The sequence below is a fragment of the Colletes latitarsis genome, chromosome 5 (genome assembly GCF_051014445.1).
Source record: "Colletes latitarsis isolate SP2378_abdomen chromosome 5, iyColLati1, whole genome shotgun sequence".
Classification (NCBI taxonomy): domain Eukaryota; kingdom Metazoa; phylum Arthropoda; class Insecta; order Hymenoptera; family Colletidae; genus Colletes; species Colletes latitarsis.
In genome coordinates this window covers 36,378,199-36,401,916 of record NC_135138.1, presented here as the reverse complement: position 1 = coordinate 36,401,916, position 23,718 = coordinate 36,378,199, and the positions used below count along the sequence as shown (strand labels likewise).

Below are 23,718 nucleotides of genomic sequence, written 5' to 3'. Positions count from 1 at the left end.
GAAAGGGACGAGAAAAAGGATGCGTGAGTGAGAATTTTCTTAAATCATTTTATTGAACGTTGTGCACGTGATTAATTCTGATCGTTACAATGTTACGGCTTCCGGCGAGCAGCGTTTAGTAGTCTACTGAACTATTGGAAAAGATTCTGTATATAACAGTCGGTGTATTTGTTGCCGATGACACACTCGTCAGTCTCACCTTTCACTGGAACAGAAAGATGGTGAAATAAAGTGGCAGAATGAAACGATCGAGCAATGTTTCTATCGTTGGTCCAGAAAAAACGATAGGCTTATATTGCTTACCCGATCCGACACACTCGGACGCGATATTCTTTACTAATTTGATGTCCTCGTCGTTGCCAGCGTGCACTGTCTCTATCATTTTGTATATCGGCTCCACGTGGAAGTCAAGACCCGTCAACTGATACAGAAAATGGGAATAAATTAGAAACTTTCGAAAAGGCAATTGTCTGGTTTTAACGTTGGTTAAAAATGTACTTACGATGTTCATTCGTTTCATGACGCACGCTTTCAGACAACCCATTTGTCTCAGGTCCATTCCACCGCGGGCCTGTTGTACGTTCGAAGCTTGTTCTGTAGAGAAATATTTTCGAAATTAGCGAACATACATACGCGATGTAACACGCACGTTTTAAAAATATACGCTTTACTAATAAGTGACACGAGAATCAATTAGTCATTCGAGGCTACCGACGAGGCTTCCTCGCTTTCTTTCTCTCTTCAACAGAGAGTCAAGTGATATTAAACAAGAGCTTATACCCCGTTAAAAATGCATTTTCAGTAACACGTTCGTATTATAACTTGTTTATTCTGCCGTATAGTTTAAAATTTCAAAATACGTTCGTGATTAGTTAGTCTATTAAATATAACGATGTAAACGAGTTCGTTGAAATCACGTTTCCTCACCTTCTGTGATATGTAATTCGTCAGCGCACGGTTTCACGTCCGGCATTAAATACTCCATGTACTTCGGTATGATGCTATCTTGGTCTAAACTGTGTACGACCGTCTAAAAATCACCCTCGATATTATTTTTAAAGAAATGCGGTTTATATTACATAAATACTATTACAAATATCTGCTGTTATTCGTTTAGTGAGGGCGTTTACTGGAAAATCAATTACCAGTTGACGATTGTACTTTTAATTTAATTTACATTAATTTGTATTTAAAAAAAAATAGTATTATGTTGTAAATGAGAAGGCTTTATTTTTCAGTTTCGTAGGATTCTTTCGATGACGGTACCTTGTAGGTTTATTTAATTAGTTGTGTGTTGTACAAGTAACGTTGTATGGGTTCTTCCGTGCAGTTTGAACAGAGGCGATTTTTATTTTTCGTTGAAAATACAAGTTTAACGAGATTTCGACTTCGTAAGGATTATTTGTCTATTCGCACATTTTTTTTTAAGGCATGAGAATCCACAGTCTATTTATACACTTTATACTGCTCGATTGTCCGCTGAACGATAAGAAATTGTTTAGATCGAGACATCGGATGTCTATTACTCAACAACCAAGCACATTGCAAGACGAATAACGAGCATATTTATATTATTAATCATTTTTCAAATGGCTTGACGGCGTAAATCTGTCCGTTGGAATGCATTCGCTGGCATCGTGGATGCATTCATCGACCTCGCGAAGCCAACAAAGCGGCAAGAACGAATTAAAAAGCAGAGAAGGAACTAATCGAATTTCTGGTCGAAAGCGTTTCCCCGAGTGTTGGTGGCACACGCGAATCGCGATCGGAAGTACCTAAAACACTGGGTGACGGGTTGACACTCACCGCGGCAGCCAGCAGGCAAGTAACAACGAGGATGGCCTTCATGGTTCGAGCGAAATTGAACTTTGATCGTGAAAAGACGTACCACCGATCGACTGATTCGGAAAACGGATTTGGCTGAATGGTATCACCGACTGGTGACCGTGGTTCTCCTAGGGCGGTATTTATATAGAACGCATGTCGAAAAATAGCAGGTGCTAAGGCTTGACAGTGTACAGCAGGAAACGAGATAATTCCTTGATTTAGCGGATTTACGTAACAGGCGACTCAAGTACACCCACAACGTTTTCATTACGTCCAGCTCGTGTCAGATTTGTCACGCTAAGTGATTGTTTGTCTCGCGAAATGAAGCTGTTTAAGGAAATTATGTGATCGAAATGCCGGTATTACGGATAGTTATTTTTTCGTAGCAGCGATCGGTAAATAGAAAATGACCTCCTCATCGGAGCGGCGATCGGTCGTTTCTTTAATCTTCTTCTGCGAACCATTCCTTGATGAATGAGAGATGGTCGAGAAATTATGTCTTCCCGCGAATTATGAACATTTTCCACCTAATCGGGCAAAATGACATTTACCTGTATAGTTTAGGCGGATAAACGGAACGAACTCTGGATAAAATATCGAAAATTAAAACTTTAAAGTCGACAGTGTATATTATATTTCCCCTGTTCTTATATTCGAAACCTTTCTCATTATCTTACATAGCTTTTAATATCTTCGTGTTTCTTCTTACTATTTTTTAATTATTATCGTCGATGATTTCGTTCGAATCTTCTTAATGCTTGTCCAGGAAACACTCGCCGAAAGCGTAGGCCATTTTACATTCGTCCTTCATGCCTTTAACTGAAAGAAGCGAAGCAACGTGTTAACGATATACAATTTTTCTTAGTATTCGTTTAAAATATTCGTCCCAGTCTAACCTTTCTCAGTGCATGCTAACGCAGCGTTTTTTGAGTTTTGAAGCATTTCTGGATTTTCGGAATGCACAGACTCAAGGAACTCGTTCACCTTCTCCATATTCAGTTTAGAATCCTTCAACTTCGTTCCATGAAACAAGACAGATATTCGTTATTAAACGTGTTAAGAAGTAGCTTCCTTAATTTCATCGATATTGTTAGTTTTTATAAATGTTATTCACCATGTCCATTGATTTTAATATGCATTCACGAAGGCACGAAGCTGCTTCCAATCCTGCTTTTGCATCCTTCTCGAACACATCTCGTAGATTTTCTGAAATATTTTACCAACCATTGCATGATCTTTATTAAGATCATAGTAATAGTAATATTACTGTGTTATATGTTCTTACGTTCAGTGAAGCCGTTTTCTTTGGCGCAATTTTGAAATTGTTCCTTTGTCTTCTCCAAATAGGCATCAATAACGTCCGCGTGAACGGTCGACTTAAAATTAACCAATAATTTTCAATTTCAATTTTCAATTACACCGAAGGTTATTTTTGGACCTTTGATATTAGTTTATTGTCTATATATACTTACAGCAACGAGCAAAAGGCACGAAACAATGAAAAGAGTATTCATTTCTGTAGTCTTCAGCAACTAGTTCTGCGGTGAAAAATAGTTTTCGACGATTAAAAGATCTTAGCTCTGGCTCGTCGTATTTATAATGCGAATATGATTGTAAAAAATATGTCACGTGATCTGACAACATAAAAAAACTTACTGAACAAGTTTAATTACTAGCTAGATCGTTATATTTTCCTTCGCTACACTCTGTATGCATAAATACTACCTTGAACCTTGAAAATGAACAAAAAAACAAACGAACAAAATCTCAAGTAAATTCTTAACTCTCCTACAAATTAACTAAGATGGTTCGAAATAATTATCCGGTTTTCGGTTCTTATTTAATTATTATTTTACTTGAATTTTTATAATCATACAATGTTATTCGTCGTTCGTCCACATATTTTTTATTAAGATTGGTATTTCAGAAAAAGAGTATCGCATTATTTCTCAAGAGATCCGGTCGTGGTACATATTGTAAATTCGAACGCAGCATCGCATGGATCTGGATTTTCTTTAACTGAAACGATTATTGACACGCGTTAGCCAGAAATTGCTTTATTTAATTTTATTTAATAAGTGCTTACCTTTCTCAGCACAATAGTTTGCAAGGCTCAGTTGTTCAGTTACTTTATCAGCATCGGTAAACACTTTTTCAATCACTTCTTGGAAATTCTCAGGTTTAAAGCTGGACTCATCCATCTAAAAGTTTAATTTTCTCTTTGTTTATAAATATCAACTGATAATGCAGAAATTTGGTCAATTAACATCACTGAATAATTTCGTTTTCGCTGAGAATTCACTTACAACCCCTAAACGTTTCATGATGCATGCTTTCACACATCCGAATTTAATTCTGTCTTCTCCTTCCAAAGTCGCAACATCGAAATTACTCATTTCGGCTAAAAGGTGTAAATTTAATTATTATTATTCGATCTATTTTCTGCTTGTGCGATTATACGAACATTACTATTTTAAATTACTAGACACGGTCTAATAAATAATGGATTTCGATCCAACAAGTACATAATAGTCAATAACATAACAGAGCATAATTTACCTGGTAAAACATTATGTTCCATGGCACACGGTTCCATGTGTTCTTCCATAATTAGCTTATATTTTTCTTTGTCCTCTTTTAAATCGCTGCGCACCATTGTCTAAAATTTACATCTGTTTGTATGCATTTCTTACACGTATTTTACATTTTAGCTTAAATATTCATTGTACTTACCGCAACTACGAACAAGCAACTAATCGCCAAAAGAAACTTCATTTCTTAAGTTTATCCTTGCAAGACAAAGAAACCAAAGAACTGACTGATGTCTGTCATTGGCTGGATACGATATTTATATAGGAGTCTTGTTAATATGTGTCGAAGCACACAAGGTGTTAGATTCTATTACGAAGTAACAGGAAGAGAAATAATTACTCCAACTATCTGATTTACGTAACTTGTCTCAATTAGATTCTGAAAAAATAACTAATTTGAGTTATCCGTCAGCGATTTTTCGCGAAAGATGATCATAATCGCTTGTTTCAACAGAAAAAATAGTAGCAACAGTTCTTGGCGTTGTACAATGTAAACGTGAGAGAACGATCATCGTTACAAATTGAAATCAGTATGCATTCTCTATACGCGAAACGTATTCCTTCTCGTATGTTAGGTAAAAAATAGCGAGAGAATCGATATTTATGCGGAGATAGTTTGTATATGGTATGCCAATCGTTTGTTTTCGAGAGAATCGTATTTTCTGTTTCTGTTGTTTTTAACCGCGATCTTGTTAAACGCTTCGTCAAGTTCCTGTCGCTGGAACTTTACTCTCGAGACAATTACCGTGATCATGAAATACGTAACGAGCTAACTCAAGCACAATTATACTTCCCACTTGTCATCGTTTGTTTCCTAGACAAAATAACGTGCTTTTATAGGCTCGTAGTATCGAAATGAGGGAAATTTTATTTTGCTTACGGAATAAAGGTTGAAAATTCATTCGCAAGGTTTTATTCATACAACACGGAAAAACATCGTTATTATTAAACGCCTTTATTACGTGTATAGAGCGAGCTTGTATATTGTTATATAAAAATAATGTGCACAATGTAATCATAAAATTATTAACACAAAGAGACTAGGCAACGCGAGGAAATAGATTGTGGATAGAGATCTAGAGAAAAGATGGACAAAGTGTAGACGAGTGAATTAATTGTAAATTATATCTAATTCCTTCGTGGAAAAACCCCGTTCTAAGATGACCCATTAACTATGTATTATAGGAGGTGGTTACGTAGATACAAGCGTTAGAAAATTGAACATTATTCTTTCAAATAGAAGAGCGCGTTAAATAAAGTCTTTTCATCGTCTTCTAAACGAGAGTGTAAAATATAAATATGAAATTTTATTGGGAGGTATGGCACATGCAAATTAAAAAACGAAAAACCTTTGTTTTTTTTATTCTTTAATAATTAAAATGTGATTAGTGGGTTATAAAATGTGTTTTTTTTCGTATAATTCATATGTACTTTTCTTTATTTTAATTAGAAACATTTAGAAAGACGGTCAACCTCGATTTATTATTTCATGCAAATAAATCGATTGACCCATTAGTCGTGAAATGAATAGTTTGTCTTGGCATTTTGATGTCTGGATTGTTGATAATCGTCGGTTAATTAGACTCTTCTACAGTATGGTTTAGTCTTAGAATTTCTGCAGCCAGGTTTAGCCGCCTTTTGATGACCAAGGCAACGATAACTTCTCCGATCATTCTGCAAACTCATCGTTGATGAACCGTTCACGGTAACAAGTAAAGCTGCAACAACACAACCCTTGATTATCAAATTATAAAGATAGTAATTGTTCGATTATTCTATTTTCGTAAAATTACTATAGTCGAACGATCGGTTAGACATTCGAGCTACACGCGTCACAGTACAAGTTGAAAAATCTCGTAGGAATATTCATTGGACGATTCTTTCACATCTTTCGATCAAAATTTGCATTAGGTTGCCTACAGCTGACCCGATTTTTCAAACAAACATGCTACGAAATGACTGCCCCGGTGTAATCGTATTTAAGAATCACCTCTGGATCCGTCTCAAAAACGCATTGGCCGAACTGCCATGCTATTTCGCATCCATCCGTCGCTGTCACTGCAAATAAATTTGAATATTTCAATAATCACAGGAACGATTAAACAGATTTTTATCGAGCAAGCGAATTAACCTACCGCGTGGTTTGCAAGTATTAATTCCATTCACAACTCGTTCAGCCCATTCGGGGGTCAACATGAGCTGAGCATTCTTTACGAACCAATCGTACAATATTTCGTCGTTTTTCATCTGAAATCAAACGTACTTTTAAATCTTTGTACCAGAAAATGGAGTAGAAAATAATAGAAGCGTGCTCCGTCTAGGGTGATTAAAAGCAACAACTTTCAATTTTAATTTAATCAGTAGTTTTGCTTGTTCGCGGTAAAAAATGGCTACTTACAGTTTTAGTCGAAACTAGTATGCATTTCATGTAACACATCAGCCTTTCGTCCTTTGGGAATTCGCCATTGAATTGACCGTCTAAAAGTTCTACGCCCAAAAACTAAATGCTACAGAACCGTATTATCCTAACAATAATTGGTTGGCGAAATATTATTGCCTAGTATTTTATCATCGTCTCGTCACTGTTCGCGGCGAAAGTTCGCTTCGAAACTGAGGTTCTCACCGACTCAAACGCAGAAAACATCTTGTTCTTTACGGCGGTGGTAACCTACCTAACCGGTGAGAGTGATGCAACGAAACATGTACAATAGCTGCCAGTGCAAGCCGCTAACTAATAGATGGCAGACGCGTGTCTGTTTTTCGATACGTGGAACGGAGTTTAGAATAATTAGAATAATTATAATTAAATAAATTTTTATGGTTCTCGAGGGTCGCGATCGTAGGTCCGAAACGAGGTAGCGCGCGACAGTAACGAGACGACAGAAAATAAGTTGAGTACCTTTCGGGGTGTCGTTCTTCTTCGAGCAGGTTTTCCTCAAGTTTTTAATAGTCTTCTTGACTTCTTCTATGGTCATTTTTTTCTACGAACGAAAGAAACAGTCCGTAGGTACACTTGTCCGGGTGAATCGTAAATAAAAGAAAGATCGATCTCGACTCACGCTCTCGGTCTCCTTGACGGTCATCAGGACGACCATGAACGCGACCAGCAGGTAAACGTTCAGACTCTTCATCTTTGTTCTTGCCTATCCCTTATCTCGTCCGACTATTCTTCGTTTGTTTCCTTTTCCTGTTCCTTCCTCTGTGTCGGGACAAGAAACGTACGAAAGGTACCGCGATTCGCGACGAATTCGCCCTCGATCAATCGAACGGAAAGCAAACATCCATCCCCTTTTATAGCGAGATGGTCGCACGGTAGGAGAATGGTTAATTTTTGTGTCTCCAGTGACACGTTTAACCGGTAATTACCGGTGATTAAAGCATGTTCGCCTCCTCCAGTTTCGAAGAGGACAATCCCAGAAGTTGACGGTTGTGCCGGAAAAGGAGGAGTAACACAGCTACGTAGTAACTTACGACCAGATGCGCACAACGATTATGTAAAGCGAGTATCACGGTTGATATTTCGGGACCGTTTGTTATTTCCCATCGAACCGATCGAGAAAACGAGTCAAATTATTCGTCGGTTCGATGACTATCGCGGCTACCATTGCAGTGGTATTAGGTTGTTCGAAAAGTTACTACCTAATAATAAATAAATTATTTGTCCATTCTTCGTTATCGTTTTCGAACAACCCAATATTTCGCACAGTCATGTTTGCTTAAACTATGATCGAATCGTTGTGTATTTAAATTCAATTGCTTTCACAAGCACGTAGAACAGGAAAACAACTTCTTTTTAAGGATAAAATAAAATTTATTTAAAAAATATTATATCCATAGATCTTGGAAAACGAAGAGACAACTTTTACAAGTTAATTTCAACAGTTTGTTCGTGAATCCATGAATGTCTCGCTGGAACGTCGTCTTATGGTGTTTATTATATAACATAAATGAAATGAATCTACAGTATCAGTTTTCTCCATTCGACGAATAATTATTTTTGGAACTGTCGGCTCGTGTGTACTTTGGTCTTTTAAGGGAAAAAGAATACTTCCGGATCCGCTGCGTAAGTGCATTTCACGTATCCGTAGGTCATTTTGCATGGGTCGGTGTCGTATTCTGTGTACAATGTTAGAAATTCGAGTAATCGTTGGACAATTATCGGTATTATACGCAAAATTGGAGATCGAAACGTGAAATCATCGTTATAAGTTGTAGCTATTTTTCTCGTTACTTGTTAATATTAATATTCCGCGATTAAACTAATATTTAAAGCTTTCTCTTCTTACCTTCCGATTTACATTTCATTATGGCTTCCTTTATTCGAGTCGCGGCTTCTGGTGCCATCATTGCATCCAGTTGTTTCGTTATCATATTAAAATCGATATTTCCGTTTTTGAACTAAAAACGAAAGACGTATTTGAACCGTAATTTACGCGAGATTAGGCTTCAAAATTTAAACGCGGCAACTGAGTTTTTCTTACGCTACGCATTGCTTTCATGATGCAATTTGTGTAACACGCGAGATTGTCATTGTCTGGAAATTCTCCTCTCCTTATTCCAGCGACTACGTCTACAAGTATAAAAAAAAAAAATGAAATTACCCTCTGTCTGAACTTACGAAAAAATTTAAATGTTTCGAATATGTTAACGTTACCTTCGGAGATGTCAATTTTTTGCAAACAGGAGTTTCGCAAACTCTTGGCCATCTTTTCCAATTGGTCTTGACTAACAGCCTGCGGTGTTCAATAGAAAAAGTTACAATAGTCGAAAAATAATATCGATTCATAGCGTTTAGTAAATATTTTAGGTAAAGCACATATTCGTTCCGAAGAAGCGCGACGAAACTTACACTTTTCACCGGTTTAAATGCTAAAACCACAAACAAAATTGCGGTAAACAACTCTTTAATATACATCTCTCAACTTTTTACCGAAACAAGACGAATAGAAACGAAAGTTGGAAAGAGATAATCCTGTTAAAATCTGACGACTGGTGCCTTCCTTGGCCGGTCTTCTCCTTATAAACGCTTTGTATTAAATGCTGTACTGTTTTGAACGTTACGGTCCGTCATTTACAACTCCGATAATTCGACATTAGCGATGGAATTACAAAGGAAGACGGTAGTTTTCAGCTCGATGACAAGTTCGTTGATTTTATGTAACGCGGTAAGAACCGGCTTCCATTCCGAATTATCGTTAAATATGTTCTGGTGTTCTGGTGTATTATCGCTGGACTACACAACTATCTCGAATCCCATCCCTTAGGTTCGCGGTTTCCATGTTACTGCTCCGCGGAGTAAGTCGAGATGTTTGTTCGCTTCGCCCTGGTCCACTCGAACCCTTCTGCGCCAAAAGATACGCGTTAACGTCGAACCCTTGTATCTCGAGAAACACCCTTAAACCAGGGCCGTCTGCCTAGAAACTACCCTCGCGGTCTCCGCTGTGATGCGGTCATTAGTCCGAGAGCCACTCTTTGTCGGATAATTACATTTTTTCCCTTCATTTTCTTACTTTGCCTCGATTTCCCCGCGATTAATTTCCACCTGATCGTCCCAGGCTCCAACCGTTCTTCCTTTTATTATTCCGAGGGTTTTTCTTATCTGTTTCATTCCTTGTACCGACAATAAGTCTTGGAATAACGTGGACTCTGAGAATACGTCTCGGAAAGCATTCGTGGATGCGCGGGCGATAACAGAGAAAGTTGTTATGATTTCGCGAGTCGTTATTTGGAAACGAGCACGCAGCGAGATGTGGGTGAAGGAAGCCTGGTATTGCGCGATCGAATTCTTTCGTTTGGATTTCGATGTCGCTTTGTGATGAAACTTTGTTGTTGCGCGAATATTTTTAGTCGGCGAGGACGTTGACGCGTTTTTCGAGACCGACTAATAAATTAATTGCGTGCCGCGTCCCGATTAAAGCCATCTCTTTGTGATGCTAATTACCTTTCGATTAAACTCGGAGCCTCCCGTGCCCGACGGACGAATTAGCTTTCAGCCGACGCTGATTCGAGCAACTTACTTTCCGCGGAAAATTTCAAGCAAATTGCGGCTCGAGCTTTTCAGCTGATCCCCTCGTTTCTACCCGATACGCCCCCTCCCTCGAGAGAAAAAAAATATACGCAGTTCGCGTTCCTAATCAGGGTGGACTTTCGGAACTTTTACTGTTCGCGACTTTTGTTCGCCCTTTTGCGATCGCAGCCTTTGACGTACGCTTTTGTTCATCGAGAACGGGGATAGAAGCGTTCATTTCTCTCGGGGTTTCGCTGGAATAAAATTTTATCCGAGCAATCGATGTTAGAAAGTTGTTTGGTGCGTTAATTTCTTCCCGCGAAACTGTGTTCTCTCGCGTTCGGTCGTTTCGAGCTCGTCCTTGCAGATCCAGAGTTGCGTAACGAGATCGTACCAAGCTCCTCGGATATTTTCGATTTCAATTTGTTAGCGCACGACTCCGAGGACGAAAATGGTTGGGTCTCGACTCCCGAGATATACGCGTCGCGCTCTTCCGGCACCCAGTGACTCACAAACTCGTTTTCTCTCTATCGCGGCCTGAACGTTTAATCTACCGATCCTCGTTTGCGACGATAGTCCACGCCACGGAAAGAATACATAAGTCGCGTTACCAGTTCGCACGATCCTCGATCCCGCTTTACGTCGACTCTAAACGCGACGAGGTATTCCGTATTTACGAATTAAAATCTGGCCGACGTCCGCTTTTTCTTCGAAATTGTAAAAATAATCGTACAAACGTCTGCTGGAAAACGCAAAGTCGAATTTTCGACGCACGGATCACAGGAAGCGAAAGATTTCGACTCGTATCGCTGTCTGCTGTTCTGTTTTTACGTCTCGATTGCCGTACGCTCGCACACAGGCGCAAGTATAATCATCGTATCCGTTTCCTGAGTTTCGAGCGAGGACACGCGTCCATTTGACGATAAACGAACTAAAATCGTAAGTCTTTCCCGTATAGTTCGAACCTTAAAAAGTTCCAATTGTTTATTAGATCGTAGTCGCAGAGGCACTTTGGTCGCATTAGCCTGCGTTACGGGAATCCCTGCATATTACGACCAATCAATGACGCTCAACTCGCATAAAGGGAATTGGATTGGGGAGAACAAAGGTGGATCGTAACGAAGCCTGACACTGGGCAATTAGCGCCGGCGGATCGTTTTTTGATTAAATTGCTGCCGAATGTCGAGGTACATATACTATAACGATATTACCATAGTGGGTAGCTTTTATCCTTCCCGATTCGAGAAAGTTGCTCTTCGAACGAGACTCAAGCGACGGAGTAATATAAAATTATTCCAACTCGAGCTCCAGCTAGGAACGCGGTCCATTTTTTATTCAAGAAAAGCATTAATAATGTCTGTCACGAGACGCTGACTGACCATTACGTTCGTAATACAGTGCCGTGATTAGCCCTATGTATTTGCGACTTGTAATTCCAACAACCGATTATGCAATAATAATTATGCGGTATTCGTCAACGCTTAATAAGCATACGCAGTAATATGCGGTTAACCGATACCAAAGAACAGAGTTTATCGTAATAATATTAGCTAATTTCGTTAATTAATGAAACAGTTTGATGAAATAGATTACGCTTGTGTTTCTCCTTTTAATTTTTCAAACTCTATGCTACGCAACGATTTCATTACTGTACAAAAGATCGCCGGAGCATTTTTAAAGAACGTTATAATGGTAACGCGGTATGGGAGTACGTGTCTTGACGATGTTGTAATTTCCTTAGTTATAAATGCTGTTGCGAACGAAGGAACAAAGACGCCTAACGGAAGTCACGAATGTAATTAGTTTAGTGCAGTTAATTAGCAATACCTTTGGAAATAGATGTAATAATTTTCCATATTCCCACGACCCTTGCATTTTTTTCGTCGAGAAATTTTGTTTGCTCGCTCTGAGCTCGTAAACAAACGAGAACCGCATTGTTATTTATGCTGGAAAGGAAATTGCATATCTTGGAACAAAGTCTTTGTTTCTATTTCAATATTATAATTCGTAAGAACGATTGATAACTATAAATAACTATATTTCATAATAGTTGCTGTCGTTAATTACGAAACAGTGGTATTTGCCTTGATCTCTTGGATATTCGAAAACATTGCTTTTTACAAATCAAAAAAACTTTATTCGTAGTTCGATTTCTACATTTAAAAATTCCGTCGTAACGACTTGAACGAATTTCAATCGTAAAGGTGTCATTAATGTTACTACATGCAACGAAAACAGACAATTTTCACTTTCGTTGCAAGCTTCCCTTGCATCTGTCGAGCAAACGGTAGGTACTATGGCGGTCTCGTTTATTAATAAACAGCTGGAACTCCGGTTCGTTCCGTTTTCTTTTCCTCTCTTTTTTTTTTAATGAAGACATACTCGCGACAGCGTACGAAACGTACACTCGGTATATTTTAGTTGCATGATTCAGCGGCGGCGCAACCCGCGCCTCCGCATCTTCCTTCTCTGTATTTTTTAACGTTCGCTGTTATCTGCATCGAATATGAATAAGCTTATGAATCAAAATTACTCCGTAGAAACGTTGATAACGATAATACGTTTGTTCGGTACGTTTAATATCGTCTTATGGTGTTTTTTGTTCGTTTTAAAGATACACTCCGTACACTGATTATTGGATCATTTTTACAGTAACTCTACGATAGACAATTCCATACAACTCCGTGTACGCGTAACAGAATAGTCTTTTTTTATGCGCAAGCGAGATAACAAATTATTACTGTTTACGGTCGAGTAGGCCGTACATGAGAGCTCCGTGAAAGTCGCAGACTTTAAGGGCACGGTTCTCAGTACTGGTGGTAATGGTTGGTAGCAACGATGGTGGTGGAGGTGGAGGTGATGACGAAGAGGAGGTTGATGGGAATGATGGTGTTGATGCTGCAACCAGTGGTGCTGGAGTCTTTCTCTGATCGTCGTCCTCTTTCGTGGCGACCTGCTATATTTGCCCGGATCTACGTAGTACAAAGATTCGTGCTTCGACAACTTCCTATCACTTTTTCCATCAAGTGTGACGCGATTTATAAAGAAACAATGGGAAATAATCGATATTATATCTCGTTCGTCATCGCCTCTGAAATGTCATAGAGCGTCGACCAACATTCGAGTCGAGAAAGTTACTAAAAATTCTTGTAAAATTACCTATGCTTAAATTCGAGGCGACGAAAGATGATATCGGTAGAAGGGTATTTGAACGTATTTATAGAGAGAAGGAAATTACCTGGTGTAATAATAGTCGAAAGGTTGCTCGCGAATACGTGTCTTTGTTTACGTTGTAGACTCGTGGCACGCAAGACTCGGGCACCCGAACGTTTTCGAGGGCAAGGACTGCGGGTTCAGTGTCTCGGTGTCCGTGCTCGAGCGAACTTGTTAATCGCGAAGCGAACGTGGATCCTTCGAAAAGTGTACGCGAACAGCACTAATTTCGAAAAGATACAAATGTGGCCGGCCAGCAGGCTCGAGAGATTTTAGAACACCTGCAGTTGGACGCTTCATGTTTATTCACGACGCGTGTTAGGTACGTTGACTCTGTTTTATTCATTTTCCTCGCGCTTGTACAAATTTTGTACGAGAATGTTTATTCTTTGTTTACGGACAAAGGTAACTCTGTGCGACGCGCGTCGATGCATTCGTCGATACTTTGGTTCAAGCTTGGCCCAAGTCGAAGGCGTTTTAGACATTTTTTGTTCCTCGTACGGCAACCAAGAGGACGATTCGTCGTTCGGTGTACAGGAACTACGCTCGATGCTCTTACGGAATGCCCCTTCTTTGGAAACGGAGCGACACGAGCGAACCGTCGGTGTCCGTTTGAAAATTCTTCCACGAATTCATGAACAACAAGGTACTCGGGATCTGTATGGAGTTATTTATCGAATACTGTTAACGCTATACTTCCCGATCCGCGTTTTCAGCGATCAATTAAGCTGATTGCTCGACCTACGCGAAACGATAAATCGTTTCCTCGTCGTCGGATGCGGAACGTAGATCGATGTTCCGTAGATACGCGTTAAACAGTTTCTCGACTATGTTAACGAACGTTTCTTTTTTCGATCACCCAGTACATGCGTAACGCATCGAGGGACCGTGGCTTTTTAAAGCGTATTCGAGCTTGTTACTCGCTAACTTATTGTTTTATACACCAACACTCTGTCAGTCTACTTAACCTCATCTATCTCTTAGGCTCTCTGGCTTACTCCCCTTCCTTTTCGTACGATAAAGAAACCGTATTGCCTCGATCTGAACGTTGCACCGTTACGTTCCGTTTCATTAATAGTAATTTACATCGACGCTTACCGTGCATCGACCTAGAAGATAAAAATTATTAAATCATCTTCTAAACGTTGATTTCAGAAACGTCTCTCTCTCTCGAAGACTTCCTCTAAACTCCTGTGAATCGAAAGAAAAGACGTCAAGGTCCGATACGGGCATGCGGGCCGGACTGTTAAACTAATTTAAGCTGATTTCATATCCTGATCGTCCATCGTGTTTCCGTCTTACCCCTTTCCTTGCGTTTCAATGGCCGTTGGAAGCGTTTAATTTTGATCAGTTTAGAAAAAGTTTGAGAGACCGTAACACCGTTTTCAATGAAAACTTATCGCTGTTTAATTAAAAATTTTTCCAACGGAGGTTCGCTCGATCTCAGAATTGAAAACGACTCGCGCGTTTTCTCTCTTTATCCGCTGAAAACCCCGTTAAACGCACGTTTATGCGCACAATGGTCCGCGTCCAGGTTTCTTTCAAACGTACGCCCCCTTCTTCTCTCCCGAATCGTTTCGAACTCGCATTCAGCCCTTTTCGAGCTACCCCTCCGGGAAGAGCCACCCTACTCGCGAGCTCCACGAACTTCTAACGAGGCAAAAATGTCGAGATTACGTCTACGACGGAGGATTGATCGACAGTTCTATCGTCTGCAGCATTGTTCGTGGAATGAAACCGAACGCAAAACTGGGGGTGTCGAGTCGGGTTTTCCAGAGAAACCTCCACCGCGGCTTATTACTTTTGACATTTTTACGTTTTGCCCGTGACACCTGCTCCCAACTTTATTAAACCCCTCGGCAGACGTCGTTTTGCATCTCAGTTGGGCGAAAACAGTGACCCTTGAGATAAAATGATTTCTGGACGTCGGAGGGCGGGGAAGGAAGGGCCGAGCGATGATTAACTTTTGAATCGTTGAACGATTCCGGTGCGTAGAAAGGAAAGGAAAAATCATAAGAAGGATCAGATCGCTTCTTTAAAAGATATGAAAAATAATTCTGGTCTCGCTGTCGTCCATAGTAGTCTTACGACGAAAAACGTTCCGCGTCGAATCTCGTTCTTAATATCAGCCCGACGCGACGCCAAAAGGGCTGAAATTGAATCGTGGCTCCACTTGTTCTTCGTACCGGGGTCGACGAAACACGAATATGCGACGCAGGAAGTCAGAAAGTTATAACGATGGTTCAATTTCCGCCCTCCTACGCGAATACGTATTCATATTTTAGTCTCGACTCCTTTCTGTGGACAATTAATACGCATAAACGTTTACTTTACAAATTAATATATACCCCCTAACTATTTTAAGCAGTACTTTACGCGATACTCGAGCTACGAAAGATCGAGCAAAGTGCTTGCCGTAAATTTAATATTTCCTTAATTATATTTCGGGTATACAGGCAACCCCAAACATTCGACGTATGTGTTGCGTTTACGGGGAGCATAATTTGCTGCATTGTTGGCAAGATTTTCACGCAAGAATTTGCTTTGCGTTCGTCGGGGCGCGGACGTTCCCCTCGTGTTCGATCCACCGTAGACGATGAATTGAATTTAGAGACCGAAAAGTTCAGCGAAGGAGCATCGAGTGGCTATAGAAAAAGGCAAACTACGTTAAACATGAATTTACGATGACACATAGAGTGGTTTGTGTATGCGGAAAATTGAATTTCGTACGAACTCCCGAAGCACTTGGTTGAAACAGTTGGAAGTAGGATCTTTTCTAACGTTCCATCGATGTACTTGGAATTATATCGTAAATTACGTCATGAAAACCCGTTACGTTCCTGATGAATTTCTTAAATCAAAAGGTGTCGTAACTATATCCCCGAGGATGCGTCGTAATATCAATTCGTCGCGTCCTCTTTTCCCCCAATCGCGGTCGTTACATGCCCACGGGACTCGAACTCGCAGTTGACGCGAATTTACGACCGCCGTCGCATCGAAAATTCATAATAGCCGGTCAAAATTCGCTCCGGCAATCAAAGTTCCGATGCCTTAATCGAGCCATCGACGTTCATGGCTCGCCTTGACCCCCATGGGGCCACAGTCGAACATTTTTATGTCATCGTTGAGACATAAACCAGCATTCCTGCCGTAAAATTTCAGCGTACCGATGTTGTTTATTTATTTAATCTTTGATCGATGATTTTCACGCGGTCGAGGCGCGCTCCCATGGATCGCTTTATCGTTATTCTCGGTTGGTGTAGCTACAGTCATTGCCCTGATTGGTCTCGATTAAAATTGACTTGCGAAATCGCCCGAACGATCTGTGCCGATGACATCAGACAGTCGTAAGACAGCCTACGAGCGAACATATGTTCCCTGTTCCCAACAACCAGATGTAACAACGCCAACGACTTTACTTACTATTTAACGCATCCTACTTAACGAGCATACACGCATTTAGGCGTTGGAATTTTGGCGAAAGGTTAGAGTGCAGCGAGTGTTTGTCGCGCGTACGTTATCGGCACGACCAAAGAGAGAAAGCAATCGAAGATACTCGATCTTGAAAACGCGTAATTCATAACCGCTGTTCCGCTCGATTGCTTTTCGCGCGGACGTCACGCAAAATTATTGTCTTACGGGTAAGCGAAGACCTTCGCTAAATAACGTTTGCCCGCGCAATTTCTCGCGGTGTCTTTCACGCCGTATCCACGAGGTTTAATCCACGCTCGTAAATCCAAAGATCCTGAAACAACCGTCGAGATCCGTGCAGTTTAACGACGACGCCGTAAGCCGACGCTTTAGCGAAGCTTACGATTTAAATCCCACAGGCTGCACGCGAAACCGATGAAATATCGTCGCAAATTACTGCCAAAATTCGACTTCGAGCCCGGAAATTTGGTGGTCTACGAAACGAAAAAGATCCTAAACTGACGATTCACACATCGATTCTATGTGAATCGCGAAGACCGTCTGAACGAACTTGAAAGAATGCAAAAGTTGCTTTATAAACAGTCGTTTCTTGTTTACGTGTTTTTAATTCGTATCGTATTGACTTTTAACGAGACTGTGTTTTTGTTTTAATTGCAGATACGGTTCCTATGGTGCGCGACGATTTCCAGTGTGCTTTGGTTTCTCGTGGTCGGTGAAATAGTGCATCTTTGTGATCGTTATAGAGGATTATCGTGCTCGTGGGACGCGGTGCCAAAAGCTTGATGACTAATATGAGAAGGAGATGACGTCGTTGATACAGAGGGACTTCGAGTCTCCGAAAAAGAGGGAATCCACCGGCAGCAATGCGTCCAGCTACTTGATGGTAAATGAACACGATAAACATACCTAATCCCAGCGATTTTTGTTTGAAAAAAATTCGAAAAGAGCGTCGTTCCGCGAGGGTCACTTCCACCTCACGAAACCAAGTCGACGTAATAATCTCTAAGGAAGAGAGCCGCTTTCGGGGCTCGTGTTATCGTTGTTCAAATAACTTCTGATACGAGGATCCAGCGTAACCCTTATCCTTATCGCGCGAAGATGTCCACGGATACGGTTGTATATGTACAAACGACGATCCGGCAAACGGGAACGAACCGTCGCGACGCCGATGTGTATTCAAAGATGTCGACCTCGCGCAAACGACGCTCGTAACCGTAGCCACGAAAGTCACAACACGTAGGGCGCGAGAGGAAGTGACGTAATTTGTCAGCCTAGAGACGGGAATGTCGGTAGAAAATATTCGGGAAACACCAGACGGAGAAACTTTTCTTTCCTTTTTTCATTCTTCGCCCTTTGCGTTATCATCGCCGTCCTCGCTTTTGATTATCCACGCGAACGTCGCGTTTACGCGAGCATAGAATTTAAATCGTCCCACCGGGGACGCGCCACGATATTCCAATTCTTTACGAATTCATCTTCTATCGGCAGATTGAAACACGCTAGAACCGTCGTCTCTTTACACTTCTGCTGGCAATTCTGGTTCTCTCTCGTCAGAGATTAAAAATGTTTAAACGTAAATACACGACGCTTCGAACGAGGCTGCTCGCTTCTTGGACGCGTCTTTTTGCGATTTCTCGATCGGTATTGAACGAGCAGCGTGACCGGAATTTTATAAACGACGGGGGAAATATTACCGAAGGCGGGGCACTCGAAAGGTATGCAAAGGGGCAAAAAGTGAAGTATCGTTGTGGCTGGAGGGTCGACGGTGAAACGCCAAGTCGGCGGAATCCCGTTTAATGCAAATTTTGTCATGCACCAAAGCCATATCTCGCCGTTGTAGAATTAATGTTCGCGATGTTTCCTTTTCATTTCCGGTCGCGCGCGTCGTCCGGGACGATTTTCTAAATATGATGGATAGTCGACGTTCCTCCGCTCTCGAGCCGTGACTCGAAACTCCTTTGTCCTCGACTATCGCAAAAATATACTCTGTTCCAATGATTTGCGATATTTTTCGAAATTAACATCGCAAGAAATCGCGCCTTAATCGTTCCCTTGGCACTTTCTAATTTCTTGGCGATCATGTAAATTACCTCGAACAAATCGGTTTCATCTTTGGCCGATAATTACTCGCCTCGAACAACAGTATAGCCGATAAAACGAGCAGAATCAATGGCTGCGGCAATCGTGTAGAGAGCGACGCAATTAACTGGAATTTCAATGGACCGAGCTGTCTAGACGATTATGCGAGAACACGGAGTCCATTCCCGCTTCTTGCACTCTTACGGGGACTATTACGTTCCTCGCAGCTTAAAAACGTTTTAACTTTGCGCGTGGATAAGAACAGATAGCTTTCTGTCCCCAAGGAAACGCGTGAGCTAATGCGAGGGAGAATTGCGCCGTAGGCAGCGTTTACGATTTTTCTTAAGATCGTTTAAAATTTTCAACGCCGGAACGTTTCGAAATTAATCGAAGCCTGTGAGAACGTACAGCTAATTAGAACCACAGATATCCTGCGACAGAGTAGACTCGTTGTCAGCCAGAAGATCGAACATGTACCGGCAATTGTTCGACAAGAAACTTTCTAGACACTGAAACGACGTCTGCGGAAGTGTCTTTCGATGTGGTTCGATCGATACGCATCGGGTGTCGAAGGAGCATTGTTTCGAGACTCGTATTGTTCGCATTTCTACCCAGAGTTGGGCAAACTTTGTCACGAACAAAGAGTACAAGTTTTTGACCGGAACTTTGAGACAAATTAATTTAGGAACGCAAAGGAAAAGGGTGCTCGCACACCCCCAATTCTCACGACGCGAGAAAGCATTGCCTGCAACGTTTACCGTATAGTTTATTCTATTATTAGTCCAATCGTGGTTAGGGCAAAGTCCTATCTTGCGATCACCGTTGGTCGTGCATCGGATCGATGCCGAGAAAAAGAGAAAAAAATGAAGGCAACGTTGAGAAGTTTCAGCGAAGCGAACGCTTCTATCGCATCGTGCCGGACCATTGGCGCGGAAGAAACTCGAACGATGCCAGAGAGAGAGAGAGCGAGAATAGGAAAGAGGAAAGCGTAAAACCGCAACCATAAATCGTTCGTTCAATCAAGTTAAAACGATGTTAAATTATTTGGAAGGGCGTAGCGCGGTGGTAAATGTCGAAAACTCGAGAATGTACAACGCCGATCTTACAACCGTTCGCCGGAATTATATTCTTGGAGGGCACGTGGCGATCCGTAGGACGCGTCCCTTTAAGGCCCGACGACTTAAAGCAGACCCTGCAAAGAAAGTCGAGCCACTCGAGGGTGGTTGCGAATCTTTTTGCGAGATGCTCGAGGGGAAATCCCGTCCGTACACGCGACTTTGTTTTTCTTCTTTCTTTAACACGATACCCACGAGACGGTCCCTCCTCTTCGAACGTACCTTCGATAGGCTGTCAAAGAGTATAAAGAAGTCATGTTTGTTTGGATCAGATGTTGCTATGGAAATTGAACAGCGAGCCGGTGGCACGTTCGTATCGATTCCAAGCTACAAGTACACACGACTTGCAACGTGGCTGTACAACTGGCGTTAAACTTCGGTTCACTCACCTGCGTCGATCGAAAGAAGATGTTTACAGAAACGTTTCAACTCGCCCGCATAGACGAAACGAAACACTTTCTTTTACGTGCCATTCTTACGGTCCACCGTCGCCTCACCGAACAATGGAATCGTTCGAAGTTTTTAACTGACAGTTTTTGGCGAATTTCGACGTAAACATTTTCTAACGTCGTTCTCTGTCGTTGAGTGCAGCGCGTAAAATGGGATCGGGTCGCGTATGCGTCAGTCGTGTGGAATTAGTGGCGTCGCGTGGTACGAATTGGTGAAACGTTCGAAAAGTGACGAAGTGGTACTCTCGACCGACCATTTAAAAAATAAAAATTATCAGAAGTCGGTGGCCGTTTCGAGCATCCTGGTGAGTGAATTTGAACGTCGAAAAGTGCATAAATCACGATCGTAGGGTCGCTCGGCGATCAGTATTCGCGGTGCGTGTTCCTCGGCTGAGAAATTTCATAGATTCACCTTCGCTCGAGTCTCAGTTTTGATTCTATTCTCGCGTCTACGTGGTGCTGACTGATGCATAAAGATACGCGCTTACAAACGCCGCGGCCTCCCGTTGTCTTATCAACTCTGGTGTCGTGCATTCGTTGGTACACAGAGGCTAGTAAATAAATGGTGAACACGGGAAACACGTAACATACCCGATCGAGTGCAGCTGTCGCTGGCTGCACACTCTGTGTGCCGGTGGTTTCAGGCCGCAGGGCGAACGTAAAAATTATACTCGACGTTAGGAGCAGCCAACTTTCCTCGTCGCTTTTATTTCGAGGTTTTATAACCTCCGACCACGATCGTGCGCGGTGACTTTCAGGTTGACATTTTAGACGTATCGAATTCGTGACAATGCTCGTTATCTTTCTATTTTGTATAAAAATTGAATTTGCTCGGGTCGTGTGTACATACCGCTGACGCTTCGGAATGGCGTGAGTTGAGACACCCGTTATACTCGACGCTTCCGCTGAACGTGTCCCTATTAAACGAATTCTTACAACGGCAGTGGACATTCGACTTTTGCGGGAGACGCACGTCGCTGACCGGACGCGTGTTGGAGGTTTATTTGTCGGTCGGTTGCATTATGTGCGTGCATCGTCCATTACGATAACGAGCTGCTGGGCACCGAAGCCGGAGCCAGAGCCCGGAGCCCGTTTAATTGTCGTTTGCGGCGCCTAATCGTTGTTGCACCCCCTCTACCGTTCCATGTGCCACTGGCTGCGACTGGTATAAACAACGCCCGGTGAAAACAACCACGCAAAGTCCACCGTGCTTGCACGCGAGGTGCATATAAATGGATGCTGATAGATCAGCACCGACTACGGTTTCTGTGCGTCGATATTGGGACTTTGATAAAGATGCTCGATCCCCTCGGAGAATAGTTGTCCTTCCGATCGATTCGACGAGCAAGGTGATTAAGCGGCAAATTGAATTTCGAGTGTGAATCGAATATTTAAATAAATTCTCATCTACCCTGCATGAAGTTGAAAAATTTCTCCGGGGGCAGACGTCGAACAGGGTTGAGGAACTTTTTATCCCGCGTGTTCGTCGTAGGCAACCGGTATGCCGGAGTGAAATATTGGGTGGTCTATGTACATATATGGGTGCATTATGCAAACTAACAGACCATTGGACGGGACGTAGGCATACATTGTCGGCTATCTCGAACGGCGATCCGAACGACTCTGTTTTCCTTTGCCTCGCACTGTTCCTTGGCTACGAAACCAACTCAGGCCCGTATAACATCGGATCAGGAAATAACTCGCTCGTTTTCGGGTATCCGTGAGAAACGAAATTAATACGTCGTCGAGATCTTTATTCTTCCCTGTCGGTGAATTTAATTAAACAAAGGCCAGAATTGAATTAAACGCGGCGACAACGGTACAACGTGTTGCGCAGCAGCAACGACAGCGACCAGTGCTGATTGGATCTAATCCGTTTAATTCGGAGAATGAGTTTCAGCGGGCCATTTTAATTCGAGCGCGCTGCCCTACCGTCGCTCGCATTTGCTCCTCGAACGCTCTTCTTCTTTAGCTTACGGAAGGGATACTCGGTAGTTTAATGGCCGATGAGAGATCTACGGTTATCGAAAATCACGGAGTTTCGAATGCAAAAAGCGGACCTGACACGCGAATCGCGATCTTGGTCAGGGACACGAAAATCGTTTTTGCATTTTTTACAAGAGCCGAGAAAAGTTGCGGATGAAAAACGCTGGTAACTCGGCCATGGTCGGAGCTTTTGCGGCGAAACAGTCGAGCTTATCCTTGCTCTGTAAATATCCGAACGTCAAGGTTCCACTGCGCTTTTATGCGAATTCTTGTCAAGTTTTTCATCGGTTAACCGTGTTCGTTAAAAATTCTAGACGCGTCACGGTCGTCGTGCATTTTTTACGCGGCTCTTCCGACCTCGCGAGCATACTTTTGATATCTGTTTGAGATTCATTATCGGAGATGGACGGTCTATTCAGCGTACGAAAAAAACGTTGAAAGGACCAACGAAAAGTTTCTAGATTCCGAATTCTATCCTATTCTTTACGGTTGGTTTAGCGATCGTATCGATTTCAACGGTTTCGCGAGCAAACGTTCGACAGCCGTAATATCTAACCAGAGTCCTATGGGGTTCCATGCTTGGTTGCTCGCGTGACTCACACCGAATATGCGTGCACGAGATTCCGCGTACGAATCAAATATTCGGAAACCGAAGGTGCCGCGTTACATAGGTATCCCTTGTCTACGGTTCAAAGCGCAGATATTCGAATCTGCTGCATTTTTTATTCGAAACATGAATTTTGAAAGCGTACGAGCGTACTTGGAACAGACGCTGTGCATTTGAAATACGAACGTCTACTTGAAATTCGACGGTCTGTTTTTGATTTTCGATCGCGCGTTCTGTTTCGAGGCTTTTCATCCACGATGCAATGATAAATGTAGCAGGGAACGGTAGAAACTGCGAGCAAATTAGCGAATAACAATGCCACATTCTATTAGCAGTCGATCGAACCATCCTTGACAAGGGACGAGCATGAAAATTTCAGAAACGGACTGGGATTCGTTGAACCGTGCGGCGT

General features: G+C 42.0%; 6 protein-coding genes across 10 annotated transcripts in view; 1 reads left to right on the top strand and 5 right to left on the bottom strand.

Annotated features, from left to right (window-relative positions):
• The window catches only part of LOC143341724 (uncharacterized), a 67,586-nt gene extending 62,881 nt beyond the window's left edge, over positions 1-4,705 (bottom strand). Inside the window, exons 1-5 of one of the 2 annotated variants that reach the window (XM_076764864.1) lie at positions 4,561-4,705; positions 4,387-4,486; positions 4,134-4,228; positions 3,914-4,028; positions 3,733-3,846 (exon numbers count right to left, since the gene is read on the bottom strand). In XM_076764864.1, coding sequence (XP_076620979.1) covers positions 3,770-3,846; positions 3,914-4,028; positions 4,134-4,228; positions 4,387-4,486; positions 4,561-4,602 — 429 coding nt within the window. In that variant the 5' untranslated portion in view covers positions 4,603-4,705 and the 3' untranslated portion in view covers positions 3,733-3,769. Of the gene's footprint in view, positions 1-3,653; positions 3,847-3,913; positions 4,029-4,133; positions 4,229-4,386; positions 4,487-4,560 lie in introns of those variants that run through there. The other variant, XM_076764862.1, reaches the window with a different exon arrangement.
• Positions 1-23,718, top strand: part of Spri (Src homology 2 domain-containing protein sprint) — a 93,972-nt gene that overhangs the window by 11,774 nt on the left and 58,480 nt on the right. For 2 of the 4 annotated variants that reach the window (XM_076764819.1, XM_076764821.1), the window contains one exon: positions 17,728-17,953. In XM_076764819.1, the coding sequence (XP_076620934.1) occupies positions 17,873-17,953 (81 nt within the window). In that variant the 5' untranslated portion in view covers positions 17,728-17,872. Of the gene's footprint in view, positions 1-11,416; positions 11,613-14,266; positions 14,285-17,727; positions 17,954-23,718 lie in introns of those variants that run through there. The other 2 variants (XM_076764818.1, XM_076764820.1) reach the window with 2 other exon arrangements.
• On the bottom strand, positions 29-2,287 carry LOC143341725 (uncharacterized). Its single transcript, XM_076764865.1, has 5 exons — positions 1,807-2,287; positions 928-1,030; positions 503-594; positions 304-421; positions 29-205 (listed from the first exon to the last, which is right to left on the bottom strand). The coding sequence occupies exons 1-5, from the start codon at positions 1,846-1,848 to the stop codon at positions 132-134; spliced, it is 429 nt and encodes a 142-aa protein (XP_076620980.1). The 5' UTR covers positions 1,849-2,287; the 3' UTR covers positions 29-131.
• Positions 2,438-3,454, bottom strand: LOC143341726 (uncharacterized). Its single transcript, XM_076764866.1, has 5 exons — positions 3,300-3,454; positions 3,113-3,203; positions 2,942-3,033; positions 2,724-2,841; positions 2,438-2,646 (listed from the first exon to the last, which is right to left on the bottom strand). The coding sequence occupies exons 1-5, from the start codon at positions 3,339-3,341 to the stop codon at positions 2,579-2,581; spliced, it is 411 nt and encodes a 136-aa protein (XP_076620981.1). The 5' UTR covers positions 3,342-3,454; the 3' UTR covers positions 2,438-2,578.
• Positions 5,789-7,693, bottom strand: Obp6 (odorant binding protein 6). The gene is made up of 6 exons (XM_076764861.1): positions 7,478-7,693; positions 7,318-7,399; positions 6,817-6,905; positions 6,554-6,665; positions 6,409-6,476; positions 5,789-6,136 (listed from the first exon to the last, which is right to left on the bottom strand). The coding sequence occupies exons 1-6, from the start codon at positions 7,547-7,549 to the stop codon at positions 6,119-6,121; spliced, it is 441 nt and encodes a 146-aa protein (XP_076620976.1). The 5' UTR covers positions 7,550-7,693; the 3' UTR covers positions 5,789-6,118.
• Obp5 (odorant binding protein 5) lies at positions 8,344-9,403 on the bottom strand. The gene is made up of 5 exons (XM_076764991.1): positions 9,268-9,403; positions 9,073-9,151; positions 8,900-8,988; positions 8,705-8,816; positions 8,344-8,534 (listed from the first exon to the last, which is right to left on the bottom strand). Exons 1-5 carry the CDS (start codon positions 9,331-9,333, stop codon positions 8,449-8,451), a joined length of 432 nt encoding a protein of 143 aa, XP_076621106.1. The 5' UTR covers positions 9,334-9,403; the 3' UTR covers positions 8,344-8,448.